Source organism: Castanea sativa, chromosome 7 (assembly GCF_040712315.1).
Source record: "Castanea sativa cultivar Marrone di Chiusa Pesio chromosome 7, ASM4071231v1".
In the NCBI taxonomy this organism is placed as follows: domain Eukaryota; kingdom Viridiplantae; phylum Streptophyta; class Magnoliopsida; order Fagales; family Fagaceae; genus Castanea; species Castanea sativa.
Window position 1 is genome coordinate 5973123 of NC_134019.1, and position 19208 is coordinate 5992330.

Below are 19208 nucleotides of genomic sequence, written 5' to 3' on the forward strand. Positions count from 1 at the left end.
ATGTTAGCCTCATTAAATGATAAATGACTAGCCTAAACAATAGAAACACTACAAAAGTCTACTTTTATGATATAAAAAAAAAAGGTAGGAGAGGTATTTGATGGGACACGTATCTCCATAAATCCAACAAAGGGATACATAGCTGGAAAGAAAGAATAGGGGGAGGATAAAAGGAAGATAAAGCCAACAAGATCAAGGGTCTTGAAAAATTGGAAAAGAAGAGCTCGAGAGAGAAAGAGAGTGCAAGAATTTGTGTTCATCTTTGATTTATATATTGTACATCGGGAATTAGTTTTTCTCAATCAAACTGTCTTAATCTTCCATCTTTGTCCTTCAATTTTTTGTTTAATCTTTTCATTGTGAATTTCTTTTACCATTTCTTAGAAATTAATTGTGTTGATCAAGAGCTCTACCCTTGCTCCTTTCCGTTTGTATTTTTGACCCCACAATTAGAATAAAATTTTTTAGTGTTTACTTTTCACTATTTTCTCAATTATCCTTATCATTTAGTTGAAATTTATTGTTCCCAAAAATATAAATTAAGGAAAAATATAGATTTTTGCAAACTACAATTTGAAATAAAATAAAAAGATAAATGGTAATGTTGTCAAATGAAATATCTTAAACATACCTAACTTCATATTGCATGTTTTATAAGTACTAAAACTTTCATATCATTTTTCACATCTAAACAGTTAGTAATTTTAAATAAGATGGATTAGGCAAAAAGAGAAAAAAGAAAAATCAAGCACATAGGTAATACGTGCAAAATATTTTTATTAGTAAACCATTCAATTTTACACCTTACCGAGTTAACTTATGATATGAGTAACAGCATTTTCATATAATCTATTATAATGCGTTTACAATATTTTTATTAACGAACCATTCAATTTCACACCTTACAGACAATCAACTTGTTGTAACCAATCAAAAACTTCACACGTTAATGGGGGTGTGCAATTAGATGCGTCCTATACTTACATTGCTTTATTAAACTCTTACCTAGATTGCACGTATCAACAAATAATAAAATATGAAAAATGAAAGAGTTGTATTTATGGATTTGACTTGGTCCAATTCTTTGTCCTTTTATAAAAAATTGACTTTAAAAAGAAACAAGAAAAGAAGAATGAATGAGAGATATTCACATATTCATATATTCAATTCACGTCCTATTCCTATCCTACGCGTGTAGTGAATGGTTGGTTATTGGTTACGGGTTTTTGTTGCACTAGTTTTTAGACTTTCGAACAGTGTTTAATGTGTTTATAGTATTTTGTGAAATGGGTGGGTCCCACAAAAAGTCTACAAGAACCTCGGAACCTTCGAGGAAGAAGAAGCACATTGGGTTTGGTTTTGGGTGTCTGAGTTGTGCCGCTGTTGGTTTTGTTTATTTTTTTTTTTTGGTTGGACCCCACACGGAAATTTGTCCAAAATCTTCATCAGTACATTTTCGACCACTATTGATATTTGATATTCAACGTTTCAAAATCAAGACTTTCTCTCTCATATTATTTGAAAAAAAAACACAAACCCACACGCACAAACACAATATATTGCGGTGGTGTTACTGCTGTACAGTTCTGACATATAGTACTAATATTGAATGCGAAGGCAAACTTTAGTTCTTACTTTCTTTCTAGCTCAATGAATGAATGAACCCCACAAGAGAAGCCATATAGAAAATTCCAAAAACGCGTACGGTCGTCATAATTTTGGTCAAAAACCAGAAAATTCCATCCACATCTGCCATCATCTCTTATCATTCAATATCTTTGATAAACTATATGCAGTGCAGGTGATCGCTGTTATACCAAATTTATTCTATTCTACCCCCTTAAAATTTTTCAATATACAGTACCAAACCAATAAAAAGATCAGCCCAAAGTTTTTATTTTGACTATTATTATATTTGTTCTTGTTCAGACCAACAACTCCAACCAGTTTATCTTCTGGTGACGGCCACACCCATATGGTAAACAACCAAAAAAAGCACTAATTTTTTGGTGATACATATACCCTTTTGGATATATTAGATATAGAAGAAAGATAGGAGGGAGATAGATAGATAGACAGAAGTTGGTTTGGATTTTGGGTTAAGTTGTTAAGGTGGGTAATAGTGGATACATGATTCAGAATTTGAGATATGAGTAATCAGGCTGTTGCAAGTGCTTCTAACACACCAAAATCCCCCAGCTTCTTTGAAAAAATCAAGGTTTGTCTCTTCCTTTTTCATATTTCTTGGATTCAATTCTATTTTTGGTTTTGGAAATTGAATTTCTTTGATTAAAAATTAAAACATGCTGCTTTGAATTTTCTTCTGATGTGTTTGTTGTTTGACTTTTTTTATTTTTTTTTGGTGGCTGTTAAATTTGAACCAAATGAATCATGCACCAATCCTTTCCTGTCTTTTCTTGTATATACCATACTACTAGACTTCTAATTTGAATTACTAGCAATTGGCTTAATTAGTTCTCAAAAAAGAAAAAAGTAATTTAGCTTAATTTCAATTGCAGTCTTACAAGTTTAATCGGGTCACCAATTAATTTTTTTTTTTAGAGATAATTTCATGGTGTTCCCTCGTTATGTTTGCTTTTTATTGTCAGAGCATGACACTAATTGGTTTTTTTGTGTAGGCGGGCATTTAACCCAATTATAAATACCTTGTTTGTGATCCTTATGAACCATTGGATTTCAAATTATGTTAAATTTATAACAAAATAAAAATAAAAATCCGTTTTGGGATTTTTAAATTTTCATATACTGGACTCCAAATAGTAGAAAGCTATAATAGAGGACTGGAATTCTTCTTAGTTATCAATCTGAGATCATTTAGGATTCTGAGATGATGATAGTCTTCATGTGTTTTTTTTTTAACTTATATTTTTTATTGGTACTTGCACACATGCCTAGTGAGTCTTGAACCTACGGCCTCACCTTCACCTTGCTTTTACAAGGGAGAGGTGCCAGTTGAGCTAGGCAAATTCGCTCTTTTAACTAATGTTAGCATTGCAGAATGCTACTTGCCTTAAATCTTCATCGGCTGATTCTGGGAAGGGGAAAAGCAAGTCATCGACTAATAAAGTGTCTCATGGATTCCACTTAGTTGAAGGTAAATCTGGTCATGATATGGAGGACTACCATGTTGCTGAATACAGAAAAAAGAAGAATCACGTGCTTGGATTATTTGCCATATTTGACGGCCACCTAGGTGATCGCGTGCCAAGTTATTTGAGAGATAACCTTTTCAACAGAATACTTGATGAGGTATCCCTTCCTGACCAGTCCTCTTTTTTTTTTTTCCCTTTCTGGAAGCATTTTGTTATGTATTCTTCATTTGTTTGGAAGATTAGAATTTTGCCTATTATTTATATTTGACTGATCATCAAACATCGACCTAGATAGATAATCATGAGGTCTTTATGTTCCAAGTGTGATCCTAAAAGTTAAACCAAAGCATAACTTAGATGTTTGTGTCTCCTTATTTATTCAATAATGGCACTCAACTACTACTTAAAAAACTTCAGTATGTTGTATACTTAGGCTCTCATTCTTTGTAGAAGCAATACATATACAATTAACTGTTTTAGTTACTGCTTTGACTGTATAATGCAGCCAACTTTCTGGAACAATCCTGAGACGGCAATAAGGAATGCTTACCGCTCCACAGATAAGTTAATATTGGATAACTCCTTGCAATTAGGGCCCGGTGGCTCGACTGCTGTAACTGCAATAGTCATTGATGGCAAAGACTTATGGGTGGCAAACATTGGTGACTCAAGAGCTGTTGTGTGTGAGAGGGGTGCCGCTAATCAAATTACAGTAGATCATGAACCTCATAGTGAACGAAGAAGGATCGAGAAGCAGGGTGGCTTTGTGACTACTCTGCCTGGTGATATATATAACCTTATTACTCTTTATTATAGGCTTTTCTTCTTTGGGGATCTTGGCTTTGATTATAGGGTTGTTTATTATGAGGATTCTGCAATACTGAAAAACTACAACTTTTTCCAGGAGATGTACCCAGGGTTAATGGCCAACTTGCAGTTGCACGTGCTTTTGGGGATCAAAGCCTCAAAGCACATTTAAGTTCAGAGCCTGATGTAAGACATGTGCCCGTAGACACAACCATTGAGTTTGTTATATTGGCAAGTGATGGATTATGGAAGGTCAGTTATTTTTGTAGTTTATGGATGACATTGTTCTGCCATTCTCTATTTTTTGTCCTCTTTTTCTTCGTCTTCCTTATCATATCCCATAATATGTCAAAACATTGGCATGCTTAGGTTTAAACGTTTAATCTTTACCAAATGGTGTGCGCTTCTAATATTTCAATTTTCAATTTTACACATATAAAAAAATAATTTCAATTTTTTAATAGTATTTGAAATGAATTTCTTTTGTTAACATCGCATAAACCAAATTGTGTGTTTTTGCAATGTCTATATTATGATTTTGATTTACATTGTGCCAAACAAGATATCAAGATATTATATCAAGTTTTGGTGACTGATTTTATATTGACTGTATTGTAAATAATGAATTCATACATTCAAATAAATGATGATGAAAAAGTGTTCACTTTCAAATTAATTTATTTTGTAGTAAACTTATTCATATAAAATTCGCAGAAATCCTTTATTGACATGCAATCCACTTGTGTCTGTTTTTTTAAAAGAGTTTCCTTACTAAGGCCATCTAAATGAAGAAAATGAAAATATTTCGGAGCACGATTTCTCTCTTAGTTTTACTTATCAAAAATTGAAACTTCCTCATGTATCATTTCTGAGCCCCAGGACTGAAAGAAATTAGAGGTATAGAACCAAATACAGAGGACCTCCCATATATCATTTCCAGACCCCAAGTTAAAAGCATACTCTGGAAAGCTGTAAATAACAGTGTTTCTTTAGGCTTGAAAGTTGTCATCCTCATTGGCTGATCTAGTGCCTGTTTGGCATTGTTGTAGGACATAGAGCTTTTTAATTGAAAAGCTCTTTAGTATTTTGAGTTTTTGGCAAATTATAGTGAATAGTGCTTTAAAGTTCTGGATTTATAAAACATGAACACTGAATTGCAGAGGTTTGTTTCCCCTAAAAGCTTCATATTTCTGCTTTTAGCCTTAAACCTTTTCAGCTTCAAGGACCCCTTAAAGAGCTTCTCTAGTTGGTTTTCCAGGAACAACCCCCCCCCCCCCTCTTTTTTTCTTCTTTCAAAAAGAGCTAAGGCACAATTAGACGGGCTCCTAGCCACCTCAAGAACTCCCTAGTTCTTATTCTACTGTTAGGATCTGTCCAAAGCAAATGCAATGATGGGAAGAAGTGCCCTCTATGGTGTTGTAAAGTGATTACTCCCCAATCTGCATCATGTAAAACTATAGACTAGATGGTAAAAAATCAATATTTGGAAATGGTATGACCTCCTGAACAATATTCTTATACCATTGTTCGAAGAAGAGTTTATTTACAGGCTCTCAATTGCATTGAAGGGTTCTGATTGTATATAAACAAGACAATGGCAACCATTAAAAGTTGGATGATGTTAGTTCATCTAGTAATTTTTTATCTTCTTTGTAAGGCGATCACCACCTTGAACGTGTAACACGTGGAACTAAGGTTCTTTAGGACTTGTGAAATTTCTGCATTCCTCTACAGCCTAAGGCAGGTAGTCAAAGGATCCTGCTTACTGAGTCATGGGCTAGTGCAATACCTTGATCACAGTATTAGTTCATGAATCGTTGGGGAAAGAGGCTTCCTCTTTTTTGCCTCCCTCCTGTAGCAGACTAAGCAAATAATGGCTGTTTACCTGCCATTGTTAAATTATTTAGCACTGAGGATTATCTCACAACCAGATGAAATAAATGGCCTAGACTAATGTTCCATGTATCTACTATCTCTATTTCTTCATATTTCACGTATAGTATAGAAGGATAACAGCTTAAGGGTAGAACTTGATTTCTTTTTCTTTCTCTTTCTCTTTAAGTATATGTCTTCGTTTCCCATCCGTTTCACTGAATGTTTAAACTCCTTTTACTTTCACTGTGGTATCAATACAGAATCTATTTGGGAGAATGTATATAAATAATACAAGAGAGACTATTCTGCTGTTTCAGTTACCATTTTTGCCCCTTAATGTTTTCTCTTGATAGTTGAATAGCTCTGGGTGGCAGGTTATTAAAAATCAAGAGGCAGTTGATTTGGTGAAACACATAAAAGATCCTCAAGCAGCGGCAAAGCGATTGACAACTGAAGCATTGGCGAAAAATAGTAAAGATGATATATCTTGCATTGTGATCCGTTTTGGATGATGCTGCTGAGAAAAAAATTGCTTTCCACTACAAAGTCAGCCCTTTTGTTAGTTTTGTCCTGGTTCCAGTAGGAAGATTGAAATAGAAGCACTGTTTGATTTATCTTATGTTATGCGTGCAATGGCTTCTTTGTAGGGATATTCATGTCAGAGCAAGTGGACGTAGGTGTGTTGTGCATATTTTTTATATTACCTGGGAAAGAGTTTTCCTTAATCCATGGGAAAGAGTTTTCCTTAATCCATGAACCACGTACGGAAGTTTGCAAGCTTGCTAGTTGGTATAATACTCTATTTTGGTCAAATGGGGGTGGGAAGGAGAAGAAAAAAAAACAGAGAAAAAAATGACGATTGTGTATATAGTTGGCGGACATAAATATGATAGTATGAAAACTAATATGTAATACATGTGGTGGTTGTTTTTATTATTTTATACTAGTTGCAGATCCCGCATGTTGTGCGTGATAATATTTTTAAGGTGGTCTCATTAACTTTATTTTTGCAGTTTTTACTAATTTAATAAATAGTAATGTATTTCATAATCATATTTTCATTTGTTATAATGAGAATAGAAAAATGTAATATATAATTTTTGTCATACTAAAATGAAAATAATACAATTTTTTTTTTTCAGAAATTCAAAAGGTTGAAAAAGTATTTATTTTTTAAGAAAAATTATTTATAACATTTTGTGTATCATTAAAAAGTAACTAAAATTTGGAAATTATTTTTTAGTTTAAAAAAAAAGCTTTTTGGAACCCAATTTTTTCCTACCGAACAATCAAAAACACCGAGAAACGTATTTAAATTATTTTATAAAATTTAACAAAACTACAATTCATATAAAAAAGAAAGGAAAAAATAAAACTCACAATCAAATTCATTCTCCCGAATATGTAAAACATTTCAAATTTGATGTGATCAAGCCAAATATTCAATGCATAATCAAATTCAAAAATTTTACCTCTATAATCAAGCCAAATATAATGTTAATATTATCATAATCTAATTTAACCTCTAATCCAATATGCGAAAAATGAATAGATAAATAAATAAATAATTTTAAACTCAAAATTGAATTTGTTTTCTTAATAATCTCAACAATATATATATATATATATACACACACACACACTAATGAGATAAGGAAGATGAGCAATACAATATATTTATAAATGCTTAAAAACAATTACTCACGCATCTAAAACATCACATAATAAAGATATAACAATTTGGTACTAATTTGTTAAACAATATATTTACAATCAGTGAAAGGAAACGGTACAAAACCCATCTTCTTCAACTGCATGCACTAACGGTTCTTCATCATTGTAAGTGCACAATTGTACTCGGACCCAAAAACAAGTATTGGGCTCAGGCCCAATGAGCCTTATACAATGAAATTTGTAGAGTATGGATTTGAAACCTAGGTTTGGGATGTTGGAAGTTTGATTAACAGGCGAGAGTGCCACAATCAATGCAAATGGTAAACAAGTATGACAAAGAAACTTCCTCGGACGTAAGCCGAGGACGAGTTTTGTATATTACTTCTCTTTCTGTGTCAAAGATTACAATTCTTAGTTCTTATTTCTTCAGCTCAGCAGCAGGTCCCCTCCTCTTTCCTCTTTCGTCTCTTTCTATACTTCTTCTTCTTCACTGGTTCATCCACGTGTCATACAAATCTTCCCCTTAGATATTTGTCCCATCCACCACCTTCTTGAAGTCTTCAAATAATAGCAGGGAGTCTGAATTCTACTGTTCAGAGGTCATATCTCATTAATGCGGCCAGGGAGGTAGATGCAGGGCCTTTAATGTGGTCGTAGCAGCTTTTTCTTTAAATATTTCTCACATATTCCTGCTTCTAAAGGGTGCTTGGATCACCCTCTTACCCATCAGTTCTTCCAGAATTCTGCCTCTAACCCATTTAGCAAGTCTCAGGGTCATTGCTGGGCCTGTCCGAGGAGAAATTCCTCCTCGGACCTCTACAGTGCAGACTGACTTGTGGGCCTAGAGGCCCTGATCAAAACAAACTGGTACCAGTCAATCAGGCTCAAAACCCAAACGTTTATTCAAGAGCTTTTACCCCCCCCCCCCCCACAATCATATTGTTCAAACTATCCCACTATTTTCCAAATAAACTAAAATCTGACAATAACACAAGATATGGACATATTATAATATAATTTTCTCCCAAATCTAGTCAACAACATTAAAAATATTTAGTGTTACAAATAAAATGATAAAAAAATATTTGCATCGAGAAACACATATGAGTTAGTCAATAATAAAACAATGGGTGTACAAACTTCATAAAAAATCCAACAAAAAATGAAGAAAAAAAATGAGAGAGAGAGAGTAATTTCACACCCATATGATCAATCTAGTTTCAATTTCCTAGGTGAAAAATTTTAGGATCACAACTAATTTCACACCCATTTTCACATTTATCTGATGTTATTGACTATGAGTGATAGTATCATGTGAAAGTGACACGCAATTAATCACATAGGATAATTATGAAATGGGTGTGAAATTGATTGTGGTCTTAGAATAACTCTCTATCATAACTTGGATTATTTATACAAGGGAAAAGTTAAAAAGATATGAATAAAAATAAAATAATAAGAAGTTAAAAAAATGATTTAACACTTGAGATTAAACATAAATTTTTTATAAAAAAAATTTCAATATCAGCATTTGAAAGACAATTAGAGCAACCACATCAGCTCTTTTAAAAATTTCATCTATTTAAAAAAAATCTACATTTTCTATTTTACACTATCACTTTTACAAAATACCCACATCAGTTCATCTATTTTAACCCATCTTTTAATTAAATAATCAGCTTTATCAAATTTTTTATTATTTCTCTTTTAACTACCACTATACATACGCGCCCTCATTCTCTCTCTACCCATTCTAAAATTGCTCTCTCTCTCTCTCTCTCTGTACCCATTTTCTAGATCACCTTTCCGATTCGAGCTCCGACCAACAATCCACCACAGCTCCGAGCCACGAGCTCTGATCCGACAATCCACCACAACTCCGACGAGCTCCGATCCGACGATCCACCACAGCTCCGATGAGCTTCGATCCGACGATCCACCACAGCTTCGAGCCACGAGCTTCGATCCGACGATCCACCACAGATCCGAGCCACGAGCTCCGATTTGAGCTCCGATCCACCATCCACAGCTCCGATCCAAGCTCCGACCCACGATCCACACTCCGATCCACCATCAACACTCCGATCCACCATCCACGATCCACGAGCTCCGTGTTTGTGTATCTCTGTCTTTTTTTTTTTTTTTTTTGAGCAAGTGTATTTGTGTGGATGTGTTTGTGTATGGGTGTGTTTTTGTGCATATGAGGAAAAAGAAAAAGATGAGCAGTTAACTGGGAGAAGAGAGAGAAAAAAACGAGTGAACTGGAAATTATTAAAAAAATTGGATAAACGAGCTACAGTAACCGTGTTTATTGACACGGTTACTGTAGCTCATGTATGGATTTCCACATTTTTAAACATTTTTACACCCACTGGTGTGAATTTTTTTTGCTTAAAATGTGTAAAATTGTTAGTTTTTTCTGTTTTACAAGTTTTTACATGAACTAGTGTGGATGCTCTTACACAGCGAAATAGCGCTATTGCCTATTGCATGGATCTCAATTTGTAGATTCCCTTTTAAGCCCGACGCTGTTTTGATTCGAAGTTCATCAACTATCGCTTTTGTTATTTTAATTTTTGGTTCTCAAAATTTACTTTGCCCATGACATTCTAAGGATATATCATATAGGGACTAGAGACAACTTGTATCCGATTGTAAAATCTTCTAATAAAGTATATTCGTGTCCTAATCTTTGGGTTTAGTTGTACTAGCATGTAACCCATGCAAATGCATGGATATATTAAAATTTAAACATAATTTTTATTATAAAAATATAAATAATTAATCAAATTATTATTAAAAAATAGCATGTAACACATTCATTAATGCATACATATAGTTACATTTAAGATTAAACATAATTTTTATCATAAAAATATAGATAATTAGTCAATTTTTTTTTTAAAAGTAAACGTACGTAATTAGTCACTTATTAAAATTTTATTTAAATTTAATAATACTTATGATCATTTTTTCTAATTTTTAATAAGATAGAACGTGTGGTAATTTTTGTTATGTAGTAATTTTTATTGAGTATATGTGATTGTTTTTTATTTTTTTTTATTTCATAGCTCATTAATATTAGATTCTTAATATTTTGCACTCATTAACTCACTTGATACAAAGATTAAAAAACTTAGGTAGACACATGACACAAACTTAAGTGAATAATTATAATGTGGTTCCCGCCTAAATTTAGACACAATTTTTATTATAAAATATAAATAATTAGCAAATTATTTTTTTAAAATAGCATGTAACACATGCATATGTATGAATATATTTAAATTAAACACAATTTTTATCATAAAAATATAAATAATTATTCAAATTATATATTTCTTTAAAAAAAAAGTAAATGTAATTAGTTACATATTATAATTTAATACTACTTATGATAATTTTTTTCTAATTTTTAATAAGGTAGAATGTATAGTGATTTTTATTGAGTATATGTGATTAGTTTTTTTATTTTAAATTTTATAGTTCATTAATATTAAATTCTTAGTATTTTGCACTCGTTAACTCAGTTGGCACAAAGATTAAAAAATTTAAATAAACATATGACACAAACTTAAGTGAATAATTAATTAAGTGTGGTCCCCACATGAATCTAGACATATGGTACAAAATTGGGAACTCTAATTTGAAATTATAATTTGAGTTTCTCTCAGCTTCACCTATTATTAATTATATATATAGATTAGAGCATTTACATCAGCTTTCTCAACATTTTAGCTAAATTAACTTAAAATTTTCTAATTCTTCTAGTTTACTATCCATCTTTTTTATGCACGCGCCTAAGATAAACGTACACGGACACAAGTACGAGTATGATACGACAACACAAGCAATTTTAAAAAAATTATAACATAATGCGGTAGATAAGATACTGTTATAACACAAGTACGGCACCCCAAATGAAGTGTATGTGCTTCCTAGGGCACACACATTAGACTTAATAAATTATTTCTTAGTTCATTTAAATATTTATTTTTCCTCTCTCCTGTCTAATTTCTCTCCTCTTAGCATATATAGTCGCCACCACACCATAACTAGCCATCATCGAACCAATCAGTTAGCCATCACCAAACCAATTAGTTAGCCACCATTGTACCACAACCAACCACCACTGCACCACAACTAGCAGCCACCTCCACAAAAACCCAAAAACACCATGCAATTGCCCATCCTAACCAACACAACACCATTGCTACCACATCAACCCACAAAACCCAACACCCATCTGACAAAAACCTCATGAAATTGACCCATCCATGTTGATCTAAACCTAGCAACCACCACACAAAAACCTAAAACCTCATGCAACCGACCCAACCAACCACCTAGCCAAAACCCAGCCACTATTGAACCCAACCAAGACCCAAATCGGACCCATCCATCATCGCCAATTATCGATTGATGTTGATCGATTCATGAGAGAGAGAGGCAGAGAGAGAGAGAGTCGGAGGGACAGGAGAGAGAGAAAAGATTATAAAAAAAATGATTTCATCAGTAGTAGCATAGCGCAGAATAGTGTCTCACTAGTTGTAGCGATGTAAAATTAAATTTTACATTTTAAATTTGTTTTGGTAGTTTTTTTAGATTGATGCCCAGTCTTTTTGTTGGTCTTTAGTTACATTTTTAATCTCAGACTAGTTTGTTGAGACTGATGCGGATACTCTTATTTTCTTAAATTTCAAATTTTAAACTTTATCAGAAGAGTACAGAAGGGGATTGATTGAATTTATTATTATTATTAATTTTAGAAGAATTTTTTTTAATATGAATAGTTGTTTTATTATTATTATTATTATTATTATTATTTGGATTAAAAGATAATATGTTTTTAATCTTTTAGAGATTGAATCGGAGTGTTGATTTTACCACCATTGACATTTTATGCAATGTCCTGCGATACATTCTTTAGAATTAAAAAAAAATAAATAAAGAAATTAACATATATGGTATAATATTTGAAAAATTAATTTCAATGATAATAATGTCATTCAAAAGAGATTCATAAAAAAATGTTATTATTATGTGTAAATTTAAAATGTTAAAATTAATCTAATTAGGAATATAATCGTATCACTTTACTGAATCAACAAATAATTCATCATTTTGAGGGTTTTTTTTTTTTAAAAAAAAATTTTGAGAAGGATTTTGAATAATTTAAGTTTACAAATTGCATAGAATAAGCATGTAAAAAATACCATGTATTTCTACCATTATGATAGGTTGCCTGAGGAAGCTACCATTGTGTGTTCCTAGACACAAAGCATATAATTAAGTGAAAAGCATGTAAAGAAAAAAAGGGTTTGACTTACTTCTAAATACCATGTGTTTCTACCATTATGATAGGTTGTCCGAGGAAGCTACCATTGTGTGTTCCTAGACGTAAAGCATATAATTAAGTGAAAATCATGTAAAAAAAAAAAAGGTTTGGTTTACTTATAGTATTTTTTTTAAAACTGGAATCTCATTTTATTTTAATGAGAAATTGCCGCATCATCCACTAACTAAAAAAAAGGTGGAGATTAAAACTCACTGTCACTTGTTATTGTGTATTTAAAACAAAAAGAGATCTCAGATTAAAAAAATACTGGAGGTAAGTCAAAAAAAAAATACAATAAAGGAATTTAATTTTGTCAGACTGTCAGTTGTGTTATTCAATCTCAAAACCAATTGGTGATGAGGAAGACACACATAAATCTTTTATGGCATTCAACATTACGCTCCGCGGGGCCTCTTTTAGAGTGGTTGTAGGGAGTTGAATTGTGATCCCCCAATAATCCCTCCCTCACAATGACACTCCCGTGACTATAACTCATGACCTTGGCTCTGATACCATTTATCGGTCCGTGAGCTATGTTATTCCACCTCAAAACCAATTGATGATGAGGAAGACTCACTTAAATCTTTTATGGCATTCGACATCACGCCCTACGTGCCTTTTTTAGAGTAGTTGTAAGGAATCGAACTGTGGTCCCTCCAACAAATTTGTTAGAAGAACTTAGGGCATGGTAACAGTAAGTCGGAAATTTAGGACATTTTATAATTTATTATAACTTAAGTTATTTAAGCAAAACTAGGTGTAACCCCAAACACACAATGGCACTAGGGCGTTGAATGGCAATGTATCAAGCACTCAATAAGGTATTTAGGTATTAAATGCACTCAGAATTAAGTTTATGGTATAGTGGTAATCCCTGAGTAGCCTGGTACAAGGCCAGTTCAAAGTTCAAACCCTAGACAATTGCCAAGGGTCTCTATATAGAAAAATGCCTCACAATCTTGATCCTAAAGTATAATGCTATATAATATTATACTTACATAGCAACATAAAACAAAATATATTTTGTACCCATTTACTTTTTTTTTTTAAAGTATTTATGTGAATATGTCTAGCTAAAATTGAAGAAACCCATATACATTATTTCTCTCTATCTCAATTAAAAAGTCTTTCATTGCTTATCAAAACAAATTATTTCCATCTTCCCATCAGAAGTCTTCTCTATTATGACCATTAAATCACATATACTTTCTCTTTTATCTAAAAGAATTTATTGATAACCAATCATCATCAAACACCTCATTTGTTTCTCGTACTTCTATATTGTTCTCTAGGGTCATATTTACTTTAAATTATTATTAGTTTTTTATATTATGCATTATAAGTGATTGATGTGAATAATTATATTATAAATTTTATATTAAGTGAATTGTAAGGTCACAATTCGTGCCTAGACCCAACAAGAAGGAGGGTATAAGCCTAAAGAGTCCAAAACAATAAATTTATAGAGTGTGGATCAGAAATCTTGTTTTTAATGAGCCTCAACGATAACAACAATGACCTAAAATCGCGAAACAACAAGGATGAACAAGTTTATGAGATGAAACTTATTCTCGGACTCAAGCTGAGGACCTAATGTTTATATGTCTCCCTCCTTAAAGATCAATTATAAGAATCCTCTCTTCAGTGCCAGTCTATAGTGCTTGTCTACAGTGCTTTTCTTTAGTCTTTCTTCCGCCTCTCCTTCTCACAGGACCTTCCTCCTTCTTATAGTTTCTCTTTACCTTCATTCTCTGCTCTCCACGTGTAGATTCCTACTTCCCTTCTTGATACTTGTCCCATCAACCTCTTCTCGAAATCTTTAGGTAATAGCTGTAAGGCTAAAAATCATTGTTCAGATATCACTTCCTCATTAATGCGACCAGAGACTTAGGTACAGAACATTTAATGCGGTAGTAGCAGCTTTTTGTGAGGTATTTCCCAACCGCCCTTGCCCTCTGTGCCCTCCTGAAACATATCTTCATCTCCACGACCTTCCAAAATACCATTTTAGTCAACACGACGTACCACTTGATCATCACCGCATTTAGCCGAGGATGTACCCCTTCTCAGATTATTTACATGCGCTTTGTTTGCCATATATGCTCTTGGACTTGTAAGTTGGATATCATTATTATCATCAACCCGTCCTCGAATAAATAAGCATCCTTGGATCAAGCCCATGACCCAAAAACATATCTTGGGCCTTTTGTCCTCACATGAATCTAGTATTTGCCTATAAAGGTTGGGATTATTTAATGATTCTATTGTTGAATGAAATTACAATAGCGTATTTGATAAAGCAAATTCTATAGTTACACGCTTTAAATGTATTTTAATTTGATACTGATGATGGTTTAGTTTATTTTTAGGAACTAAAATTTTAAAAGAAGTCTTACAAGTTGTTTCTCAAAAAAAAAAAAGTCTTACAAGTTGAAAAAGAAAAATTCAATTGACAAAAAATTATATGAAAGACTAGAATTTTCATTTCTGTTCAAGCATATGTATCACTTTAAAATTCTATTGACAACACCGGTTAAAGTTGCTTCTTTCAAAAGAAGTTTTTCAAATTAAAATTAATAAAACCATATCTAAATCAATTATGTAAAAAGAAATATTAATAAATTTGTCATATTATCATGGCTAAGGACTGGATTCAAAGCTCTTGTGCACTAGACCCATTGGAATGTTAACACGTGATAGCATCTCAAAGATTCAATCCACAGGAGCACTGGACTTAAGCTGATTCTTATTAGGGTAAGGATTGGGCTTAGTGCTCCTATGCACTGGATCTGTTGAAATATTGACACATGTCAGCATCTCAACGGGTCCAATGCATAGAAGCACAGAACTCAAGCCGGTTCCTATTTGAAGTGAGATATTTTTGCATAAACATCTCATTGAGATGCCAACATGTATCACCAACTTGTGAGAATAGGTGTCTTATAACTATTTTATTTGACATACTACCACCACTAATTGTCAATTACATAAGAGAGTTGTGAAAATGTGTGATCCTAGAATTATTGATACTTGTGTCTACCTTATGGGTGGCAAACTGTGATTGGTTGGCTTTCATATGGACTAATAACTTTTTATTCACTACTTATACTCAACTACAAAAGATAGTTATGTGAATCAGTGTGTGAAAGTATGTGATTCTAATACTTAAAATTGTTGATATCTGTATTTATATTATGAGTGACAGATTGTGATCGATTGACTTTCACATAGATCCAAAACTTTTTATTCACCGCTTATGGTCAATCACCTAAGAGAGTTGTGAGGACTGGTGTAAGAAAGGGTATGGTTCAAGAGTTAATGATGCCTGCATCTACCTTGTGAGTAATGTCATGAAGTTGGCAACTGCCAAACTTGGTAGAGGCAACCGTCCGCGTCCTATAGATTGGGGCTTTCTGGTTTTTTGATAAATAGATTGCGGTCTTTGAGGTGGCCCACTCCACGTGGGCCATTTGTATTTCCACCCTTCGGCTGTCCTTTGTTCTTTATTGTCATGTCAGCGTGACATGTTAATCTTTACTCTTTACGGAAGAAAAAATCGATTATCTCCATTAATGCTATGCTGTCTTTCAGTAGAGACATTCAAAGCAAGTAATGGCACTTTTGCGTATTTTGCTTGGACCAGCAGCAAATAATAATATGAACTCGAAGGTCCCAAAGGCCAAAACCATTATTAAGCCACCTGCCTAACTCTTTTCTTTTTTGGAAGGGACGCATGCCTAACAGTTATGGGCTTGACAAGAGCATTTGTCATAAAAATTATAATCTAGGGAGACAACATTTCTCATTATTCTTTTATAATTGCTTGCACGCAGTTTATTGTGATTAATGTATAATAAATATAGCTTATCAGTGGGCCAATCAAATGTGAAACCAAACCTTACTCAAGTCACATTTTATCAACACATCAAATTGTGAAAAAAAATGATGTCCTTTTAACATTAATCTTATGAAAAATTGCATATATATTTTCAAAATAATTATTGTTATCAATATAATACACTTATTCAACAATTTTTTTATTATATTTATGTTGATGACCATTTTTGTGAAGGAAAAAAAATCCTACAAGCAAAGTCACAAATATTTTATTATTTTATGCATGACCCAAATTTATGCAATCTCAATGGAAATTTGAGCGAGTACGGTTTGGAGGGTCAGATTGGGCTTACTTGAACTTTTTAATAGACTTAAAGCATGAATTTTGCTAAGTGGGCGGGTATGATTGGGCTTATTTGGACTTTTTCATAGACCTAAAGCATGAATTTTGCTAAGTGAGCTAGGGCCACTTGACAAATTTAAGAATTCATGAAAAAAGTCACATGTGGGCTACTTTCACACAATGGAACCCCGTCTATTCTACTATATGTTGCTAAAGTTGCAACTGAAACAATTTTAGCCCACAAAAGCATTTAGGTTTGTCAAATTTAGCAATATCCCTAGGGATCAATTTAGCTTAGAAAGTGCAGCCAATCAAGTTTAGTCAACAAATTTCCTTAGCCATGATTTACCCTCTCCACAAATCCACCTCCACTATATACAAAATATTTTAATTAGTTTAAATTATGCTAAGTGGGCTAGGACCACTTGAAAAATCTAAGGATTCATGAAAAAAGTCACGTGTTGACCACTTTCACACAATGGAACTAAGTCTATCATACTCTATACTGTTGAAGTCATAAGTCACATCTAAACCCATTTTAGCCCAGAAAAGCATGTATCTAAATTTATTGATTTTTTCCCAAGGTTTGTCACATTTCACAACCTCCCTAGAGGTCGACTTAGCTAAAAAAATGCAGCCAATCAGGTTTAATAAATAAATTTCCTTATCCATGACCTGCCCTCTCCACAAATCGACCCCAACAATCGACAAAATATTTTAATTGCACCAAAATCAGGTACTCTTATTAGTATTATAGTTGTTAATTATGCTAAGTTGTATTGTTATAATGAATATCAACATTTTTAAAAATATTTTACTATTTATATGAAACATTGACACAATTCATATGTGCGTTGGGGGGGGGGGGGGGTGGGTGGGTGGTGGGGGGATGTGTATCAATAAAGTTTATGTATTAGATTTTAAGTTAAAAATTATATTATATTAAGTTAAAACAACATAATAAAATTGATAATATAGTTTTTTATTACTTTACTTGAAGCAAAGCCAAGAATTAAATAAATACATATTCAACATATATATTAAATAGTTAATTCATTTGCTAATTATTTAGTTTTCAACTATTGGAAAATGCTAAGCAAATAAAATTTTGTAATTTTGTTTAAAAACATTTGTGTTTAAAATATTAAACAACATTTTTTTTTTGTTAACACATTATCATGACTCATGAATATATTACTAAGATTGATATCAATTGTAAGAAGATACACATAAAAGCTAATGGCCTGTTTGGAAGTTAAAAAAAGGAGGAGGAGTAAAGTAAATGGAGAGAGAGTAATTCAATTACCTTGTTTGGAAGTTTTTAAAGGAAGGAGGGGAGTTTGGAGGGGTTTCAACTACCTCTAATCCCTCATTTTTAATTCCTCAAAATTAGAGAGATTTGGAGGGAGAGTAGAGTAAATAAATTATTGACCAAATAAATTCCCCAATTTACCATTTCTAAATTAACAAAATTACAAACCAAAAAATTAACATAGATCCTTCTTTTCTTTTCTTTTCCTCAGTAACTACTCATTAAAAAATTATTTTCCTCAATAATTAATTTAAAAACCTAATTAAAAACTTATTTTCCTCAGTAACCAAACTAGCAATCAATTATTTGACTTTGAAAACTTTTCAAAGCATATTCTGAGGAATCAAACATAGCACTAGGCCCAGGTCGTTGTATATTATTTTTAATTGATCAACATGCTGTTTCATGATTGAAGATATAAACAAAACAAAATTGATCAATTTTCAGAATCCAAGAATAGGATCCAAAACAATCCAATCGAATAGAGAACTACGCGGTACTCATCGGAATCAACAGCAACCATCGGAAATGGATTCGACAGCAGATGAAGGAGTTCGTCGAATTCATCTGGTTTTGACGAGGACGATTCCACCGGCAAAACCACATCGGCGGAGATCGCAGCAGGAGTCTCCGGAGGAGGAATCTCTGACTCCGTGCACTGCTCGACAAAGTTCATCAACGCCCACTCGGATTTGCTCCGGGTCATTGGACCCAAATTGATATTGCCGCCGATGCCGGACCAGAAGGAATTGGCGATTTTGTCGACCGGAGAATCTCCGCCGTTCGATTCGTTGCTCTATGCGAAGCCATTTTTACCAAGCTATATAAGTAGGTAGTTGAAAATCTTGTAGTGAAAGAAAATATATTACTGATAAATTTTTCTTTTTTCTTTTTTCTTGGCATCCAAAC

General features: G+C 32.9%; 1 protein-coding gene across 2 annotated transcripts; it reads left to right on the forward strand.

Moving 5' to 3' along the window:
- Positions 1 to 1619: 1619 nt before the first annotated feature.
- Positions 1620 to 6780, forward strand: LOC142643130 (putative protein phosphatase 2C 44). Of its 2 annotated transcripts, none has more exons than XM_075817670.1 (5): positions 1620 to 2218; positions 3019 to 3270; positions 3619 to 3895; positions 4018 to 4172; positions 6170 to 6780. In XM_075817670.1, the coding sequence occupies exons 1-5, from the start codon at positions 2150 to 2152 to the stop codon at positions 6305 to 6307; spliced, it is 891 nt and encodes a 296-aa protein (XP_075673785.1). In that variant the 5' UTR covers positions 1620 to 2149; the 3' UTR covers positions 6308 to 6780. The 2 variants fall into 2 exon arrangements, with proteins under 2 accessions (XP_075673785.1, XP_075673786.1); XM_075817671.1 differs by having other exon boundaries at positions 1752 to 2218; positions 6157 to 6264.
- Positions 6781 to 19208: the final 12428 nt, after the last annotated feature.

What these genes read in the sequence shown, in the direction of transcription:
- LOC142643130 (XM_075817670.1), top strand. Translation starts at nt 2,150, where the DNA reads ATGAGTAATCAGGCTGTTGCAAGTGCTTCTAACACACCAAAATCCCCC. An exon ending in GCTTCTTTGAAAAAATCAAG is followed by an intron (nt 2,219 to 3,018) that starts GTTTGTCTCTTC and finishes TTAGCATTGCAG; the next exon opens with AATGCTACTTGCCTTAAATC. An exon ending in CTTTGTGACTACTCTGCCTG is followed by an intron (nt 3,896 to 4,017) that starts GTGATATATATA and finishes AACTTTTTCCAG; the next exon opens with GAGATGTACCCAGGGTTAAT.